The sequence below is a fragment of the Oncorhynchus nerka genome, linkage group LG2 (assembly GCF_034236695.1).
Source record: "Oncorhynchus nerka isolate Pitt River linkage group LG2, Oner_Uvic_2.0, whole genome shotgun sequence".
In the NCBI taxonomy this organism is placed as follows: domain Eukaryota; kingdom Metazoa; phylum Chordata; class Actinopteri; order Salmoniformes; family Salmonidae; genus Oncorhynchus; species Oncorhynchus nerka.
Window position 1 is genome coordinate 62,203,738 of NC_088397.1, and position 18,303 is coordinate 62,222,040.

Sequence of the window (18,303 nt, forward strand, 5' to 3'; positions counted from 1 at the left end):
TATGTTTTTCTCTACAAACTGATCTCTACGCTTTACTTAAATTTACAGATCCTTATTTAGAAAATGTATATGTTTGTTTATTGCTCTGTGTGTTTCAGTGGAAAGCCTTATCCAGTGTGAATTCACCCCCTTTAAACAGCAGCGCCTCTCTGTGTTTCTGTTAGTGTAGCTGTGATGTGGTTGGAGGGCACAGTTCCAGGCCAGGGTATAAAATGATTAAGAGCATTCAAGAGTTGACTACAGAGTGAAACAGCGATAGGCTGGAGAGCCTTTCCAACATTAATAATTCCATAATGACTATGCCCAGAGGTTTTCCTGGTCAGGAAAACCACTCCGGGGCCTAGAGAGGATATTATTGTCTTCTTTGTGAGGCTCTACATATATTCGAATGTTTGTATTATATATGTTATATGTTGTGTCTCAGGTGTTTGGAAGTGGAAGTCCTTTATAGATGGGATGATGTGTGTGGCACCCATCTCAGGCCAACTCCATGTGAACAAGACCTCAGGCTGCCACATCTCTGTGGGGTCATCGCCACTGTCATCTTATGAAAGAGGAGGTATAGCCTAATCACAATTGGCTGATTGACACGCGCACACACACACACACACACAGGGCCTACTCCACACCCCCAAGCCATTCTAGAACCCTGAGTTTAAATCTGAGGGAGTTACTGCTCCCTAAGAAAAAAGAAAAGAGAGAGAGTGTGATGTGTGTGCAAGATTGGAGATTGTGAGACGACCGAGTGAGTCGTGTGCATGACTCTGTCTGTGTGTGTGAAGTTTGCTCCAGCTAAGATATGTTTTTATGTAAGAACGTTGGAAGAACATTACTGCCAGGACTGAACAGATGATAAATAAAGTGAAATGTCATGCAATTTCCATGCAGAAGAATACACTTTATCAATGTTCAAAACAGATATTTGCATCTTGAGAATGACCATACAGCAGTTGAATTCCAGAAAGAGGGTTTCTTGTGCTCTACATCTCACTAAAGACTTAACCCAAGGTATCTATATGACAGTGTCTAGGCCTACATGTACTGCCATTACTGTAAAATGGGCATGAATGCGCCATGCAGAATTTAGCCTATAATATATCAACCAGCCCAGTCAGAGATATGGCATAATCTGGCAACCTAACTGAGATCCCAATGAGGATTGAAACGTTGTCATTGTTTCCTTCTCACAAATAAATACATGTAGGGGGCAAATCAGAGCTACGGATTTAAAAATAATAATGTAGCAACCCAAATGAACCATGGTAATGTATGCTGGGATCCACTACTCAGTATCTACCTGGTAGGAGGAGGAAAATACATCATCTGCTTAGAGGACCAAAAGCAGGACTAGTATCAGTCTGTTTCTGCTATAGCCAACTTGTCTTTTAACAATGGAATATGTTGAATGCATAAACACTTAGGTATAGGAAGAACAACAAAAATCACTAACCAATTAGAGTTCAAAATAAGACTGGGCGCCAATCTTTTGTGTAGAATAATTGTCACACACAATTTGAGCAACTATAGAAGGAATGGGTTAACTCGTTTGGAGACATATAGTGGGTTCCTGATATTAGCTTGCACGTTCTGTATATGAGTAGGCACTTTCTAAACCAAACTGGTCATAATCCTCAGTCAAAACAAATCTGTAAGACACTCCAGGGAAGGAAACGCCTCATGGTAACACAGGCCATACTATTGGCAATTACATACTGGGGAATTTGAAGGGGAAAACATCTGTCTGAAGCTAAGAGATGAAAGTTTCAAATCTGCAATTGCATTAACATAAAAGTATATACCACTTAGCAGACACTTTTATCCAATGTAACTTACTCAGTACAGTGAGGGCATACATTTTGAGTATGTGTGTGATCCCTGCAAGAAATGAACCAACAAGCTTGGCATTGCCCGCACAATGCTCTTACTAACTGAGCCACAGAGGCCCACACTAACAGAAACATCACCCATCACCAGTTTGTTTGGTTTTGACACCTGACAGGAACTCATTCTGTGTACACTTTCAAATAATAGATTATGTTCTCCTTGCTTTCCCACCCATCTTGAGATGACTGTGTACAGTATATTTAATACTTGTATGTTTTACCTCCTGGACCAGGAGTTTTTCCTGAACAAGTGACCACATGGTCAGGAAAAACTCCTGCGCTAATCCTAGGGTCCCAGGGAAAAGTAGAATTCATAATAATTGGCACCACTAGCCAAATGATTTCATTCTTGCTAGCCTGAAATCAAAAGCATGTTGTGTATACATTTAGCTTTCTGCCCTTATTCTTTATATCACTGGTTTTAACATAAGATTTCATCAATGTCATGCTTTAGCAAAATGTTCTTCAATAACACTTATATCAAACACTTGTAAAGTGAAGTAGTTCAAATCCTCTTACAGTCCATAGCCACAAAAAAATGTATGTTGATTTTCTTGCCCCGTTTCTTTGTCTTATTAACTCATGCACATAGATCCATGGTTAGTATTTACATTATTTACAAACAATACAATTGTCCTGTATACCCGGGTCTCTATCTGCTCATACTGTTGTTATAGAAGTAAAATAATATATATTCTTAAATACAGTCTTTTCTCATGAAAAAGATCCGGGGTCTCCATATATACCCATACCTCGTCATTTTATGTACAGAGACGCTAAATAGTCAAAAATATGGGTTGGGCTAAACTCTATAAGGGCTAATATAGGGAGCCATGTCCTAGACAGGGGCTAGTGTATAGTAAGTATAGGGACTTCTCACAGACTATAAGAAGTCAAGGCAATGCAATGTGACACTCTCCTCAAAACCATATGTGGCTTTTTGAAGTTCATGTTAAGAACAAATTGACAGAGACAGATAACCATCTGAACCGAATATGTCACACATTACCACACATTACCACACATTACCACACAATAGGGGGATAAAACTAACTCGGGCTAAAATGCCCTTTTCTTACTGTAAATTAAATGAAAGAACATAAAAAAAGGTCAATAAGAAAAATGAAAGAAATAGATAAATAAAAGCAGAAAACCCAGGTTATTTTCTTACATAGAGCACATGATAAACACAGGGTAGAGATAGTCAATGAGGACAGAAGTGAGACACCACTACACATAAATACAAAACAAACTAGTTTGGTTCGCATGCAGGAGCTCAAAGCTCAAACACATGCATTAGATTCAACAAACACAGACTCACACATCAGGCTAGCAAAATGCTTCCTCAGAGAATGACTTCATAGACAAGTCAATATAACAAATTAAGACACTGTTATTTACACCTAAACCCCTATCTGTTAATGTTCTTCTTACATTCAAGTGTAGTACTTCTCTTTGGGGGACTGGGTGACTGGTTGACCTGTCTAGCCAGCCAATCAGAGTGTGGTGATCACATTGACTTTGCCAACTGCCATAAAAGCCATGGGAGAAGAGCTAGTGAAAAACAGTGCATGCATACAGGATATGTACAGGATATGTACAGGATATGGGAGTGATATTTGGTTTATGTTTTCCTTTCCTAAAATGTATCATATATACAGCAAGTACAACAGGTCCAATATAGATGATGCATGTCAATGCAAATGTTGCCCATATGAGAAAACCAATCATCCCATTCTCCGTATCGAACACGGTCGATAAAAACATGTGCATCTTCAGCTGCATCCTGATCTTTTTCTCTTGTTCTTTTCTGCTCTTGAAGAAAACATTGATCTATCTGTGAAGAGTGCAAAGATGCCAGGCAGGGTAATGTAGTTTCCTCTCTGTGATCTGGAGGAAGAGGAAAGTAAAGCGAGGCTGTGGCCAGAGCCAGGACCATATGTTCATCAGTCTCCCAGAGCAGTGTACCTGTCTGTTTGGGAAGCGTTTGTCTCAGAGAAACAGGGGAGGAGAGAGAGGAGAGTTGTCTCTGTGTTGTCTCAGTGATATAGTTGCCATGTATCCCTCCTCATTCTCCTGTTTGAGTGTTAGCAGTCTGTTTGTAGAAGAGGAGTGTGGACTGTGAAGTAGTCCCATTGTGAGATTGGTATGAGGAGAGGGAGGAAAAGAGAATTGCCCCTGTGTGAGACCGAGGGAGGAAGGGACAGGAGGAGAGGGAAGAGAAGAGTGGAGAGGAGCTCACAGGATGAGAGGGCTCTGTGTTGGACTGGGTCGTGGGCTCTCAGGACCCCTGGCCTTTCTCTGCTCTCTTGCCCTAGAGGAGAGAAGAGCCCCAGGTCAGACACACACCACACTGATGGTTGGCACTGGGGACAACAAACAGTTATTTTGGTTCACCAGCCACTTTCGGTGTTACAGTTCTCAGATGACTGTAAGATGAGCGGCCTCATACACACACACACACAAGCGCACACCCACCCACTCACGCGGGCAAGCGCGCACACACACACACACTTCTCTCCCCCCTCTCCCTCCACAACTACCAAGCCAAAAATAATAGCAGGATACTGGCAGGCCAAACAAGAGAGAAGCCCCTCCCACAGAGGAAGTGATGTCATTCAAAGCATGCCCCAGTCCCTGGAAGTAAAGCAGAAGGACCTGCCCCCTCTCTCTGTCAGTCATGCAGAAATACCAGCATCATTCAGCAATATCCAGAGAGAGAAACAGAGAGAAACAGAGAGGGAGAGAGAGGAAGAGAGAGGGAGAGAGAGAAAGAAAGAGGAACAGAGAGAAAGAGAGGGGAAGATAGAGAAAGAGAGGAACAGAGGGAGAGAGAGAAAAAGAGAGGAAGAGGAACAGAGGGAGAGAGAGAAAGAGAGAGAAAGAGAGAGAAAGAGAGAGGAAGAGGAACAGAGAGGGAGAGAGAGAAAGAGAGAGAAAGAGAGAGGAAGAGGAACAGAGAGGGAGAGAGAGAAAGAGAGAGAAAGAGAGAGGAAGAGGAACAGAGAGGGAGAGAGAGAAAGAGAGAGAAAGAGAGTGGAAGAGAGAGGAAGAGGAACAGAGAGGGAGAGAGAGAAAGAGAGAGAAAGAGAGAGGAAGAGGAACAGAGAGGGAGAAAGAGAAAGAGAGAAAAAGCAAAGGGACTAGAGGGACAGATAGAGGTGTTTATGTTTGATGTTTGGACTGACCCAGTGTTCCCTCTCTCCCTCTCAAGAGAGCTGACATGCAAACAGGCATCAGCCACATGGAGAGAGGGAGCGAGAGAAAAGTGAGAGAGAGAAGGGGCGAAGGAGAGAAAAAGAGAGAGTATGAGGAGAAAGTAAGAAATGAGAGTTAGAAGAGGGGGTAAGAAAAGCCCAAACTGAGTTACTGGTGCTCACTTACCCGTTTGACTGGTCTATGGTCCATCAAGAGGCTTCACAGAAACAGCAAAACAACACCAACTATTAGCACACACACACACTGGGTATGGGGAGGAGGGGTGGGGTTATCACCACACGGCCATGCTAGAGAGGACAGACATGGTCAACACCTGCATCCTCTCTATCATGGTGATGTAGTGACAGCTGGTCTGGAGCAGGAAGGAGATTGTGTGAATTAGTACCTGTGGCGGCATCTGAGCAGGAACCTCAGGATCTTACGGGCAGCCTGGTTCTGTCTCTTAGTGAGGAGACTGCTGCATGGCGACAACCACACAGTACAGTTAGGGTGTGTGTGCTTGTCTGTTTGTGTGTATAGGTCGCTATCAATAAAACGTCACAATAAGGTGCAGAGCTTTCGATTTGCCCGCTGGGGGGGCGAGGAGACCCCAGCGCCGCTAAAACCATTGGGACGTTTTTTTTATGTGCCGTTTTTAAGGGATTGTTAAATACATGTTATAACTATTTGGTTTTAATATCGTCAGACTTATACAGCAAGTAACTGTCTGCTTTCATGATCAGTAAAAGGTCAGGTACGTGAGGGTAGCCTATCCATTTGGCATGTATAACATGTGTCATTTAGCTTCATCAGAGATTAGGCTTTTGGAAAGAGATTGACAAGTCATTGTCCCGGTAAAGTTGTCAGTCAGATTTCTGTCATCACCACAATAGATGACAAGCAAATCAAACTATAACAAATCAAACTATATTTGGATATAGCCATCTAGTGTAAGCCCTGAAAGCCCTTGTTAGCTAGCCATATTGAAGCGATCTGTTGTTAGCTAGCCATATTGAAGCGATCTGTTGTTAGCTAGCCATATTGAAGCGATCTGTTGTTAGCTAGCCATATTGAAGCGATCTGTTGTTAGCTAGCCATATTGAAGCGATCTGTTGTTAGCTAGCCATATTGAAGCGATCTGTTGTTAGCTAGCCATATTGAAGCGATCTGTTGTTAGCTAGCCATATTGAAGTGATCTGTTGTTAGCTAGCCATATTGAAGTGATCTGTTGTTAGCTAGCCATATTGAAGCGATCTGTTGTTAGCTAGCCATATTGAAGCGATCTGTTGTTAGCTAGCCATATTGAAGCGATCTGTTGTTAGCTAGCTAGCCACTTTGACGTTGTCCATCAATCACTGTAACCTATCATGTCTGTCAGCAGCAATCGTGATTGAACACTCTGAAAAACAATGTTGAAAAGGGGATAATGTTAGCTAACTTTGCTAGGTAGGTCCACGTTGGTTGGATAAAAAAGTACATTAGGTTTACTTACCACTATGTTTAGCCAACTGTACAACATTTCTACTGGTATCTTGCAAAGTAAACATTATCAAACAATACTTTGACAAATGCACCCTTCTGCTGCTTGACAGGCAGACCCCACAAAGGATGGGAAATGAATTTAAACCACTCATATTTGTCAGGTGTAGTTCACTTTTATGTTATATCACTCAAATATCCAATTAATGGTGGCCAATATAAAGAGATATCCTGGGAATACTCTCATGTATCTGAAATGACATGATCAATGGATGTTTACTGATCATAAAGCATGCAGTTACTTGCTGTATAAGTCTGATGACAGAGATAAATGTGGAATAATCTGAAAATGTGTAGTCCTGACTATGCTCTTCAAGAGGTAATGATATTAAAACCAAATAGTTATAACATGTATTTATTTAACAATCCCTTAAAAAAGACACGCGGCGGTGATGGGGGTCTCATTGCCCTCCAGCAAGCAAATCAAACGTTCTGCACCTTCTTGTGATGTGGTATTGATAATGACCTATGTGTACCTTATTGTGATGTGGTATTGATAATGACCTATGTGTACCTTATTGTGATGTGGTATTGATAATGACCTATGTGTACCTTATTGTGATGTTGTATTGATAATGACCTGTGTACCTTATTGTGATGTGGTATTGATAATGACCTATGTGCACCTTATTGTGATGTTGTATTGATAATGACCTATGTGTACCTTATTGTGATGTGGTATTGATAATGACCTATGTGTACCTTATTGTGATGTTGTATTGATAATGACCTGTGTACCTTATTGTGATGTGGTATTGATAATGACCTATGTGCACCTTATTGTGATGTGGTATTGATAATGACCTATGTGTACCTTATTGTGATGTGGTATTGATAATGACCTATGTGTTCCTTATTGTGATGTGGTATTGATAATGACCTATGTGCACCTTATTGTGATGTGGTATTGATTAATGACCTATGTGCACCTTATTGTGATGTGGTATTGATAATGACCTATGTGCACCTTATTGTGATGTGGTATTGATAATGACCTATGTGCACCTTATTGTGATGTTGTATTGATAATGACCTATGTGCACCTTATTGTGATGTGGTATTGATAATGACCTATGTGCACCTTATTGTGATGTGGTATTGATAATGACCTATGTGCACCTTATTGTGATGTGGTATTGATAATGACCTATGTGCACCTTATTGTGATGTGGTATTGATAATGACCTATGTGCACCTTATTGTGATGTGGTGTTGATAATGACCTATGTGCACCTTATTGTGATGTGGTATTGATAATGACCTATGTGCACCTTATTGTGATGTGGTATTGATAATGACCTATGTGCACCTTATTGTGATGTGGTATTGATAATGACCTATGTGCGTGCCATGTGTGTACCTGAGAGAGTGTCTGTAGCTGCGGTAGTATTGCTGGATCAGTACTGCTGCTCGCCGGCTCTGCTGGAACTTCCTCTGTTCGTGGAAACTGCGGAAGCGGCTCTGGATCAAAATGGCTGCCAGCGTCATCCTCTTATAAAGTGCATACTGATAGAGATATTACATTAGACTGGTCAGGGAATTAGTACAAACTTAATGTACATTCAAACAATGTGTTATAGAATAAAGACAGAGAGATTGAGAGAGAGTGCCACACTACCTTCAAGGCTATCCATGACAGCTTGAGAGAGATGGAGAGAGATGGAGAGAGGGAGAAAGAAAGAGAGAGAGAGTCTGAAGGACATATTGTGGACACATCCAGTCATAGTGAACCAGACTAGACATTAGAGTAGAAGGCATGTCAGCTGCTGTGTTCTAATTGTCCTGAATAATGACTGAGCTGACTGATGCTGATTGGTCATTGGCTTCAGTAGCAGGGCTGATATGATCTGGTTGATCTGGGATTGAGAGTCATACTGTACCTGTTTGTATTTCTTATAGCAGCGCTGGACCACTGCTACTGTTTCTTTACGTTGCTCCTGGATTGGCCGGCCCTAGAGGAAGGAGGAAGGGAAGGGTGAGTTGGCATGGCAACCACAGGGGAGAGACCAGGAGTGGGCATGCGAGCCACAGATGGTTGACCCCAAACTTCACAACACTGGATTCTAGATCATACAGTTGTTGCAGTGTATCCTTGAGAGGGAGAGGGAGAGAGAATGCAGTGCAGTTGTTTTTTCTATCCAGGCCATGCTCTGCTTAAACTCCCCATGCAGGGTCAATCACACACACCCAGACAATACTACTCCAGACATCCACTCATTCACCCTTCAACCTGTGGAGCCAGGGACCTGGCAGGGAGAACTTTTAACCCAGAATAAAGTCTTCTTCTACTTGAACCTTCTGTTGTATTTTGTAGTGCTTTGAGTGATTTTTGTGTACGACGGCTTTACAAACAGAGTTATTATCAATACCTTGTACTTTCTGAGGGTGTGGTGGGCGTGTCTTGCAGCCTCGTACAGTTCTCTTTGCTCCGCCTCTGTCAGTGTGAGGTGGGCAGGGTTGGTGTCTGGGCCCTCTCCACTGAGTGATGCATGCAGGAAGGAGCTCCAGTCGGCTGGGGAGGGCAGGCCTTGCGGAGCCAGGGGACTTTCCTCATCCTCAGGCCCAGACAGGGGGCTTGGTATGGGGCTTGGGGTGGGCATCTGGGGCCTGGAGTATAGAAACCTGAAGGAAAAGCACCAGAAGCAGTATGAGGGAGAGTGCAGGCAGTAATATACACTACATCGATACAACACCACAGTATCATATAGAGATAGGAGCTTTCTGGACTCACCGCTCCACGTCACCAATGTAACTAGCCAACCAGCTGACATCACCGCTGACCCCAACGGTCTCCGGTGGCGACGTCTCAGTCTCCGTGGCAACAAAGCCCTCCTGTTTGATCCTGTCAGGAGTGGCCTCCATGATGTGTTCTGCCAGCATCATCATGTTCATCTGCAACACACACACAAATAAGTGCTTGCACGAAGTAAAAGTGGAGGCTTGAGTGGAGTTATTGGTCAAACTAGCCTAAGCTCCTCCTACCTGCAGGTCTTCACTGTTCTCCTGATAGGTCAGCAGTTCTGGCTCCTCCCCCCTGGTGGATACGCCCCTCTGACGCAGATGATTGGCCAGTCTCTCCTTTCCCAGAATCCTCCTGGCCAAACTCCGCCTCCCAAGAGCCTGCCGCAAGCTATACCTACTGCCACCCCCTGACCCCCCTAACCTGGCCTGCAGAGGTGGGCTGGGGAAGTGGGGATTTGGGGTGTTAGAGCTGGGTCTGGGGGGGTGAGTGTTTAGGGGGCTGAGGTTGGGTAGTTGAGAGCGTGGGGGGTTGACTGGCTGTTGCTGGGCCTCAGGGTTGAGTTTGAGTCTCTTGGCTGGTGGTAGGTCTCCCTGGTTGTCTGGTGGCCCCCGGTGTTGGCCTTGCAACTGGGGTTGGCCCTGGTGAGCCCAGCTCTGACTCTGGCTGTGGTTCTGGGTGCTCTGCTGTGGTTCTGTCCTGGTTCTCCTTAGGTCTGGTGAGACAGAGCATGATATCACACATGTAACTGCGGCCCTCAGGGTTAAATACCCCAATGTAACCAAGGTAACCTCTCTCACCTGGGTTAGAGCTGGGGGCGGGGCTTTCCCTATGTCCACTGGGCTCCGATTCGCTGCTCCACCTGTCCATCCAGGTGTCAGTGGGTGGACTCTGAGTAGGAGGAGTCTGTTGCAGCTGCTCCAGTAGCTCGGCCAAGCGAGTGTGTCCCCGTGAGCGTGCAATACTGAGTGGCAGGCGGCCCAGCGAATCAGGGATGGCCAATGCTCTGGGGTCCCACTGGTACAGAACCAGCGCTGCTTCTGTATGACCCAGAGCACAGGCCCACATCTACCGGGTGGAGACCATACACGTCATATACACACAGCATTAAATAAATATAGACAGAACGTACATTCACATTACATCACAAACACAATCTCTTACCAGTGGGGTGCAGGAGAAGTGGTCGACATTGAGAGGGTCCACCTCTAATTCCAGATCTATGCTGTCTGCATGCTTAGTGCTGAGGAACAGAGGAGCACATTTAGACCCACATCTTAATGTACCTGTGTGTGTGTGTGTGTGTGTGTGTGTGTGTGTGTGTGTGTGTGTGTGTGTGTGTGTGTGTGTGTGTGTATGTGTGTGTGTGTGTGTGTGTGTGTGTGTGTGTGCGTGTGCATGTGTGTGTGTGTGTGTGTGTGTGTGTGTGTGTGTGTGTGTGTGTGTGTGTGTGTGTGTGTGTGTGTGTGTGTGTGTGTGTATGTGTGTGTATGTGTGTGTATGTGTGTATGTGTGTGTATGTGTGTGTGTGTGTGTGTATGTGTGTGTGTGTGTGTGTGTGTGTGTGTGTGTGTGTGTGTGTGTGTGTGTGTGTGTGTGTATGTGTATGTGTGTGTGTGTGTGTGCGTGTGCGTGGATTCTCACCGCCAGCGGATGAGAGTCTGTATTAACCCTGCGTATCCCTGAGCTGCGGCCAGGTGCAGCAGGGTCATGCCCCGGGAACTCCGGCTGTGGATCAGCTGATTGGAGGAAACCCAACAGGGACGGGTCATCATCTTCTCACACACCACCACCACACGGCCCTCAAATGAACCCTCGGCTGGGGAGAGCTGGAGAGAGAGGGAGGGGTAAAAGCAATCAATCAATAAAACAATCAAACAATTAACTAGCCACTCAACCAACCAATCAATTAACCAATCCATTGAGTTACCTGGGACTGGTGGTCAGTGCCACCTGCTCCTCCACCTCCCCCCGTGGCTGCCGTGGTTTCGGAGCTCTGATGGTGATTGGTTATCTCAGCCATCCTCTGTTCCATCTGCTCCAGACGCTCCAGAATGGACATCCTGAACTGGGTATCTATGGAAACAAAGGAGGGACACACTGGGATTGGATAAAAGTGGGACAGGCAGAGATGACTGGTTGAGGTGAGCTGTATTCATAATGTGTTCATTATCCCTATAGCAGATTCCCATACAGTAAGAGAAAACAGAGTTTACAGGGTGAAACATCAAGCTCTCTCTCTACAGAGATAAACCTTAAAAACAAACTAGACCTGGTAGCAAGTCAACAATAGTCAATGTTTGTATCTATGTGAGAGAGAACAGGAGTGTGTACTTGCACTGTGTGTGTGTGTGTGCTTGCGCGCGTCTTTGTTCAAATGCTACTGCAGTGTTGCTGCAGTGCAGATTATGTCATCCCCACCTGATGGTCTCTCTTTCTCCCTCTCCATCTCCATCTCCGTCTCTCTATCTCTCTCTCTCTCTCTCTCTCTCAGGATGCGGCACACACAGAGGAGGAGAAGAGGGTGGGACGACAACTGTGACATAAGAGCTCCTCCCCTTTAACACAACTACTACAGCCAATCAGAATGGAGCATAGCCTGCCAGCTACGCACGACAGAGAGCTCATCTGAATGAACAGAAAAACAAACTCAACATGTTGTGTTAGCTTCCCAAACAAATGCCTTAAGGTCAGTGGGCTAACATGGTCTGTTGTCACCCAGACATATTGGGTTCAATACCAGCTGGTTATACCACCACATCGGGTGGACAACATTTTAGGGGGAATTTAGAAGTTTCTCTGTTCTATCTCTAGGCGGGTCTGTCTGGATTACTCCGATCTGTGTGGGTGTTGCATCAGTCTGCTGCATGTGGGACCTTGATCTCTCACCAGACACAGAGGAATCATGAATTATACTGACCCTCTTTGACTCTCCAACTGTGTGTGTCTCTGCATGTGTGTATCTACAGACTTGTGTGTCTCAGTCTCCAACCATGTTTGTGTTGCTCACAAGATATGTTTGTATGTGTGTCAGTCTCTTTCCTCCTACAGGGAGCCTATCTGTCTACTCCATAGGCTATACCCCTTTCCTACCCTTCTATGAGGTCCTCTGGGGCACTTCCAGTCACACACACAGCATGTCAGTGACAACAGCATGTCAAGGACAACACAGTACTTGGCGGTGGAGACATGACCACTGCTGACAACATGCTTGTTTCTATGTTTTAGTGTTTTTCAGTCGGGTATTTATGGATGGCAGGAGGTCTGTATAATTAGAGAAAAGCTTGTTTTCCAGAACTGTTCAATTCTGTTCCAAGTTTTGACCCACTTTCTGCCCCTGTTCCTGCCCATCAGACTTGGGATTTGTTCAATTGTTATATATTTGTTAAAGTAACCAGAATAAAAACTGTGAAACGTCACATTAGGAAATTATTTTCACCAGCCCACAGGCTTTCAGCACAACTCACAGCTAGTCTACAACTCGTGGCACTGTCCACTTCTCTTGGTGCTGAAATCAGAATGTGGGACCGCGCTTCATGCAACTTCGACTTGGTTCAGACCAGCTCGCAGCCTACTCCCCTCTGTTCAATTCACTCACTTATAGTTTACAAGTTATAATAGTTCATTGCCCTAAATGTAGGCCTATGCCTTTGCGAAAAGTTAATAGACTAGGCTACAGAAGTCCCCAAACGCCATATGAGCTACACGGACAGTGGCTTATTGTAGTCCTTTGTTTGAGGTTGATTTATTCAGAGAGAAAGAGAGAGAGAGCGAGACAAAGCGCAAGAGAGAGAGAGAGAGAGAGAGAGCGAGAGAGAGAGCAGCTCTTCCACAGCACACGTGTTACTTAGTTACTTAGTCATTGTGCTACCAGGCCAGCCAAGTTACACAACATAATATACAGGGGTTAGCCATTTACACACGTTTTAATACCTGTGCCGCAAGATGAGGGAATTTGACCTGGACTGTGTTGGCTGTGGTATATCACAAGGTATATCATCTGTAATGACCAATGGAAGCAATGTAAACACACACAACTAACGACTTTCGAGATGATGCGAGCATGCATAGGCAGACATAGCCTACTATCAACACCACAGTCAGGTAGCCAAAGTGAATAATAGGATAAACTAAAATCCTCTAAATGGCTCCAGTCCAGACTCAACCTCCGAGACATTCTGTGGCTCTTGCATTTTCAACACCAATTACGAGGTAAATGCACAAAACACCGACAACAGCTAAAAGTCTATTTTCTATTTCGTTTTCACATAATAGATTAGGCTACTAACCGGAAAGCTCAAATAGTTTCTCTGACGCTCTCTTTGTCCTTCTTCTTCTGTTTTACAGTTCCCTTTTAGTTTGAGGTGTGCGACGCTTGCTACCATGCAACATCAATAGAACAAAGTGGAAGAGGCGAGAGAGAGAGTCTCTACCCTCCCCTCCCATTTCGCGCCGTTTCTCTCCCCTAAAACCGTGAGAGATGCGTAAACAGGGCAGACGTTCATTCTAATTGCGCCGCAGGGAAACAGACGCCGGAGTTAAATCTAACCATGGGGAGTTCCACGAGCTACCGGTGTCTCGGTCATCATCCGTGGGAGAAAAATAAACGAATCACAAGAGTCAGAGACAGTAGAATAACTTGACTGCCCGCTTTTCAAACAAAGGCACAGTGGAGAGACGAGAGTGAATTCAAGCAGGCGTGAGTAGGCTGATGCAAATATGCCTGGGTAGCCGTACTCTATCATTCTGATATTTGATCTCTTTGGTGCACTGTACAATTTTGGTAGGCTAGTTTATGACAACGAGCCTCAATATGGGGCGACCGACCATTGAAACAGGTTTAAACTAGGCTGCCGAGGCTACGCCTCTACGCCTCTCTCTCATTCGGTCAATCTGTCGAGATTATGCTGGGAGCGACTATGCACAGATGGCTGCTCTATTAATCCCACCTCCAGCGCTCTAAAATGCTATAAAAATCTATTGCTATTCCGCTTTGTGTACCCTATGTGAGCGGAACCTGGTGAAGACCCATTACGGTTTACATTTAGCTGCAACAAACAGACCGTCAAGGTAACAAAACATTATGCGAGTGTTCTCTTTATGTGGACCGCAGCAGTGCGTCTTTCTGTAGACGCATTGCCGCACTGCCCCTCCCCCATCTCTCTCTCTCTCTCTCTCTCTCTCTCTCTCTCTCTCTCTCTCTGCATTGCGGGCGATAGCACAGGCCACAATAGCGTATCTATCACATAGACTGGAGCGAACGAGATGAAACACACACGCCCCTGAACTATACAGGCATTGAATAATTACAGCACCTTGTTGCACAGACTAGTGTTTGCAAGAGTGAATGTTTGTGTGAGAGGGAAAATTGAGTAGCAAACAAAATGTAACTACTTAGAGATTCGTACAGTCAGGAAACCTTATTGTCATTCAATAATTGTCAAGATGTTGTACAAGGTGGAAAACAACAAAACACACAGCAATCACATAAAACAAGGGTCTTAAGCCTATGACCAACAGGTGTTTAAAAACGTCATTTCAGTTCACATGACAGCAGTTATACACAGGCCATACTTATGTCCCCCACACAAAGGCTCCCTGGAGGCTGCAGTATAAAACATACAGTGCCAGTCAAAAGTTTGGACACACCTACTCATTCCAGGGGTTTTCTTTATTTTTACTACTTTCTACATTGTAGATGAATAGTGAAGACATCAAAACTATACAATAACACATATGAATCATGTAGTAACCAAAAGTGTTAAACAAATCAAAATATATTTGAGATTCTTCAAAGTAGCCACCCTTTGCCTTGACAGCTTTGCACACTCTTGGCATTCTCTCAACCAGCTTCATGAGGTAGTCACCTGGAATGCATTTCAATTAACAGGTGGGCCTTGTTAAAAGTTCATTTGTGGAATGTCTTTCCTTCTTAATGTGTTTGAGCCAATCAGTTGTGTTGTGACAAGGTAGGGGTGGTGTACAGAAGATAGCCCTATTTGGTAAAAGACCAAGTCTATATTACGTCAAGAACAGCTCAAATAAGCAAAGAGAAACGACAATCCATCATTACGATAAGACATTGAAGGTCAGTCAATCCAGAAAATGCCAAAAACGTTGAAAGTTTCTTCAAGTGCAGTCACAAAAACCATCAAGCGCTATGATGAAACTGGCTCTCATGAGGACTGCCACAGGAAAGGAAGAGCCAGAGTTACCTCTGCTGCAGAGGATAAGTTCATTAGAGTTACCAGCCTCAGAAATTACAGCCCAAGTAAATGCTTCACAGAGTACAAGTAATAGACACATCTCAACATCAACTGTTCAGAGGAGACTGTGTGAATCAGGCCTACATGGTCGAATAGCTGCAAAGAAACCACTACTAAAGGACACCAATAAGAAAAAGAGACTTGCTTGGGCCAAGAAACACAAACAATGGTCATTAGACGGGTGGAAATCTGTCATTTGGTCTGATGAGTCCAAATTGGAGATTTTTGGTTCCAACTGCCGTGTCTTTGTGAGATGCAGAGTAAGTGAACGGATCAAATCATTTTTTTTTATATAGCCCTTCTTACATCAGCTGATATATCAAAGTGCTGTACAGAAACCCAGCCTAAAACCCCAAACAGCAAGCAATGCAGGTGTAGAGGCATGGTGGCTAGGAAAAACTCCCTAGAAAGGCCAAAACCTAGGAAGAAACCTAGAAAAGAACCAGGCTATGATGATTTCTGCATGTGTAGTTCCCACCATGAGGCATGGAGGAGGAGGTGTGATGGTGTGGCGGTGCTTTGCTGGGGACACTGTCAGTGATTTATTTAGAATTCAAGGCACACTTAACCAGCATGGCTACCACAACCATCTGGTTTGTGCATAGTGGGACTATCATTTGTTTTTCAACAGGACAATGACCCAACACACCTCCAGGCTGTGTCAGGACTATTTGACCAAGAAGGAGAGGGATGGAGTGCTGCATCAGATGACCTGGCCTCTACAATCACCCGACCTCAACCCAATTGAGATAGTTTGTCATGAGTTGGACCGCAGAGTGAAGGTAAAGCAGCCAACAAGTGCTCAGCACATGTAGGAACACCTTCAAGACTGTTGGAAAATCATTCCAGGTGAAGCTGGTTGACAGAATGCCAAGAGTGTGGAAAGCTGTCATCAAGGCAAAGTGTGGCTACTTTGAAGAATCTAAAATCTAAAATATATTTTGATTGAACACTTTTAATACATTATTCCATATGTGTTATTTCATAGTTTGATGTATTCACTATTATTCTACAATGTAGAAAATAGTAAAAATAAAGAAAAACCCTTGAATGGATGTGTCCAAACTTTCGGCTGGTACTGTATTACAGGCTCAAATGAACAAGTCCCATCAGGCATAGTGGTAGAATGTCTCGCCTATGGAGGATAATGACATTTTTCCAGCCAGTGGCTCTAGTATAGTGGTGCTGTCCATGGTGCTGAAACAGGCCTCTACATTTTCTGTCATTATGTGGAATCCACACTTTCAGACTCAACACTCACTCAGAGAGAGATTGTAAGAGAGTGTATCTGGTCCCAAAACACCCCTTGTCCCTTTTCCTGTCCCCTATGTGACGTGTAAATCCAGGCCCCCATAAAACATGGTGGAATCTCCCATCAAACCTATGGCATGATCAGCAACACACCAAAAATGCTATATTACATGCAGGAACCCAAATCTGTAGAAATATATTACATCCCTAGCCGGCTACCACCCGGTTACTCAACTCTGCACCTTATAGGCTGTTGCCCAATATACATACTGTAGACATGGAATCACTGGTCACTTTAATAATTATAACACTGCTTTACTCATCACATATGTATATACTGTATTCCACTGTATTTTAGTCAATGCCACTCCGACATTGCTCGTCCAAATATTTATATGTTTCTCCATTCCATTCTTCTACTTGTAGATTTGTGTGTATTGTTAGATACTACAGCACTGTTGGAGCTAGGAAAACAAGCATTTTGCTACACCCGCAATAACATCTGCTAAATGTGTTTATGTGACCAATGCAATTTGATTTGATTTAAAACAGTAAATTGTCTGTCACGTTCTGACCTTAGTTCTGTTATTATATCTTTGTATTAGTATGGTCAGGGCGTGAGTTGGGTGGGCACTCTATGTTTGTTTTTCTATGTTGGTTTTGTGTTCGGCCTAGTATGGTTCTCAATCAGAGGCAGCTGTCAATTGTTGTCCCTGATTGAGAATCATACTTAGGTAGCCTGGGTTTCACTTTTGGGTTGTGGGTGTTTATTTTCCGTGTTTTCGATTTTGTATATTCACGTCACCGTTTGTTGTTTTGTTCCAGTGTTCTATTGTCTTGATTAAAAAACATTATGGACACCTACCAAGCTGCACATTGGTCCTCCGATCCTTCTCGCTACTCCTCCTCAGAAGAGGAGGACGAGATCCCTTACATTGTCTAAACACTCTGTTTCACCCTTGGTACTATTATCTGAGAAGAGGATTCCTCATCACAGCTACATAAGACATCATAACATCTGTCATAGAGTGGCACGTATGCACATAAACAGCGCACCAGGGTTTCTGTTAGCTGGTCAGACAGTGCTAGAGCTGCTGTAGCTCCTCAGCTCGATGCTGTTGGAGTGAAATGGGCTTTTATAAGCCCGGGTCATTGCGCAACAATTCTATATGCAATTGTGTGTTCAAAATAGTTTTGATGGCCACGATTAAAAAGAGCTACTATTTTTATTTCTCAACTGATAATTGAAGCACGCTTCCTATTCACCATTCAAATGAATACACAAAGGTAGGCAGGCTATCAGCACATCCTCTACCACTTTGCAATGTGAGCCGGAGGCAGTATGCATTTTGAAAACATATACTTAATTGTTTGAAACCTGAATGTTTTACTTCAAATTATGAGGCATGTCTTACCTTATAGAAAC

At 44.0% G+C, this 18,303-nt stretch overlaps 1 protein-coding gene across 1 annotated transcript in view; it reads right to left on the reverse strand.

Annotated features, from left to right (window-relative positions):
- Window positions 1–877: 877 nt before the first annotated feature.
- Window positions 878–18,303, reverse strand: part of LOC115139198 (calmodulin-binding transcription activator 1-like) — a 136,996-nt gene continuing 119,570 nt past the window's right edge. Inside the window, 12 exon segments of the mRNA XM_065021748.1 lie at window positions 878–4,197; window positions 5,488–5,556; window positions 7,930–8,126; window positions 8,239–8,259; window positions 8,501–8,572; window positions 8,990–9,242; window positions 9,352–9,512; window positions 9,603–10,075; window positions 10,161–10,428; window positions 10,525–10,603; window positions 11,005–11,189; window positions 11,291–11,436. Of these exon segments, the coding sequence (XP_064877820.1) occupies window positions 4,122–4,197; window positions 5,488–5,556; window positions 7,930–8,126; window positions 8,239–8,259; window positions 8,501–8,572; window positions 8,990–9,242; window positions 9,352–9,512; window positions 9,603–10,075; window positions 10,161–10,428; window positions 10,525–10,603; window positions 11,005–11,189; window positions 11,291–11,436 (2,000 nt within the window). The 3' untranslated portion in view covers window positions 878–4,121.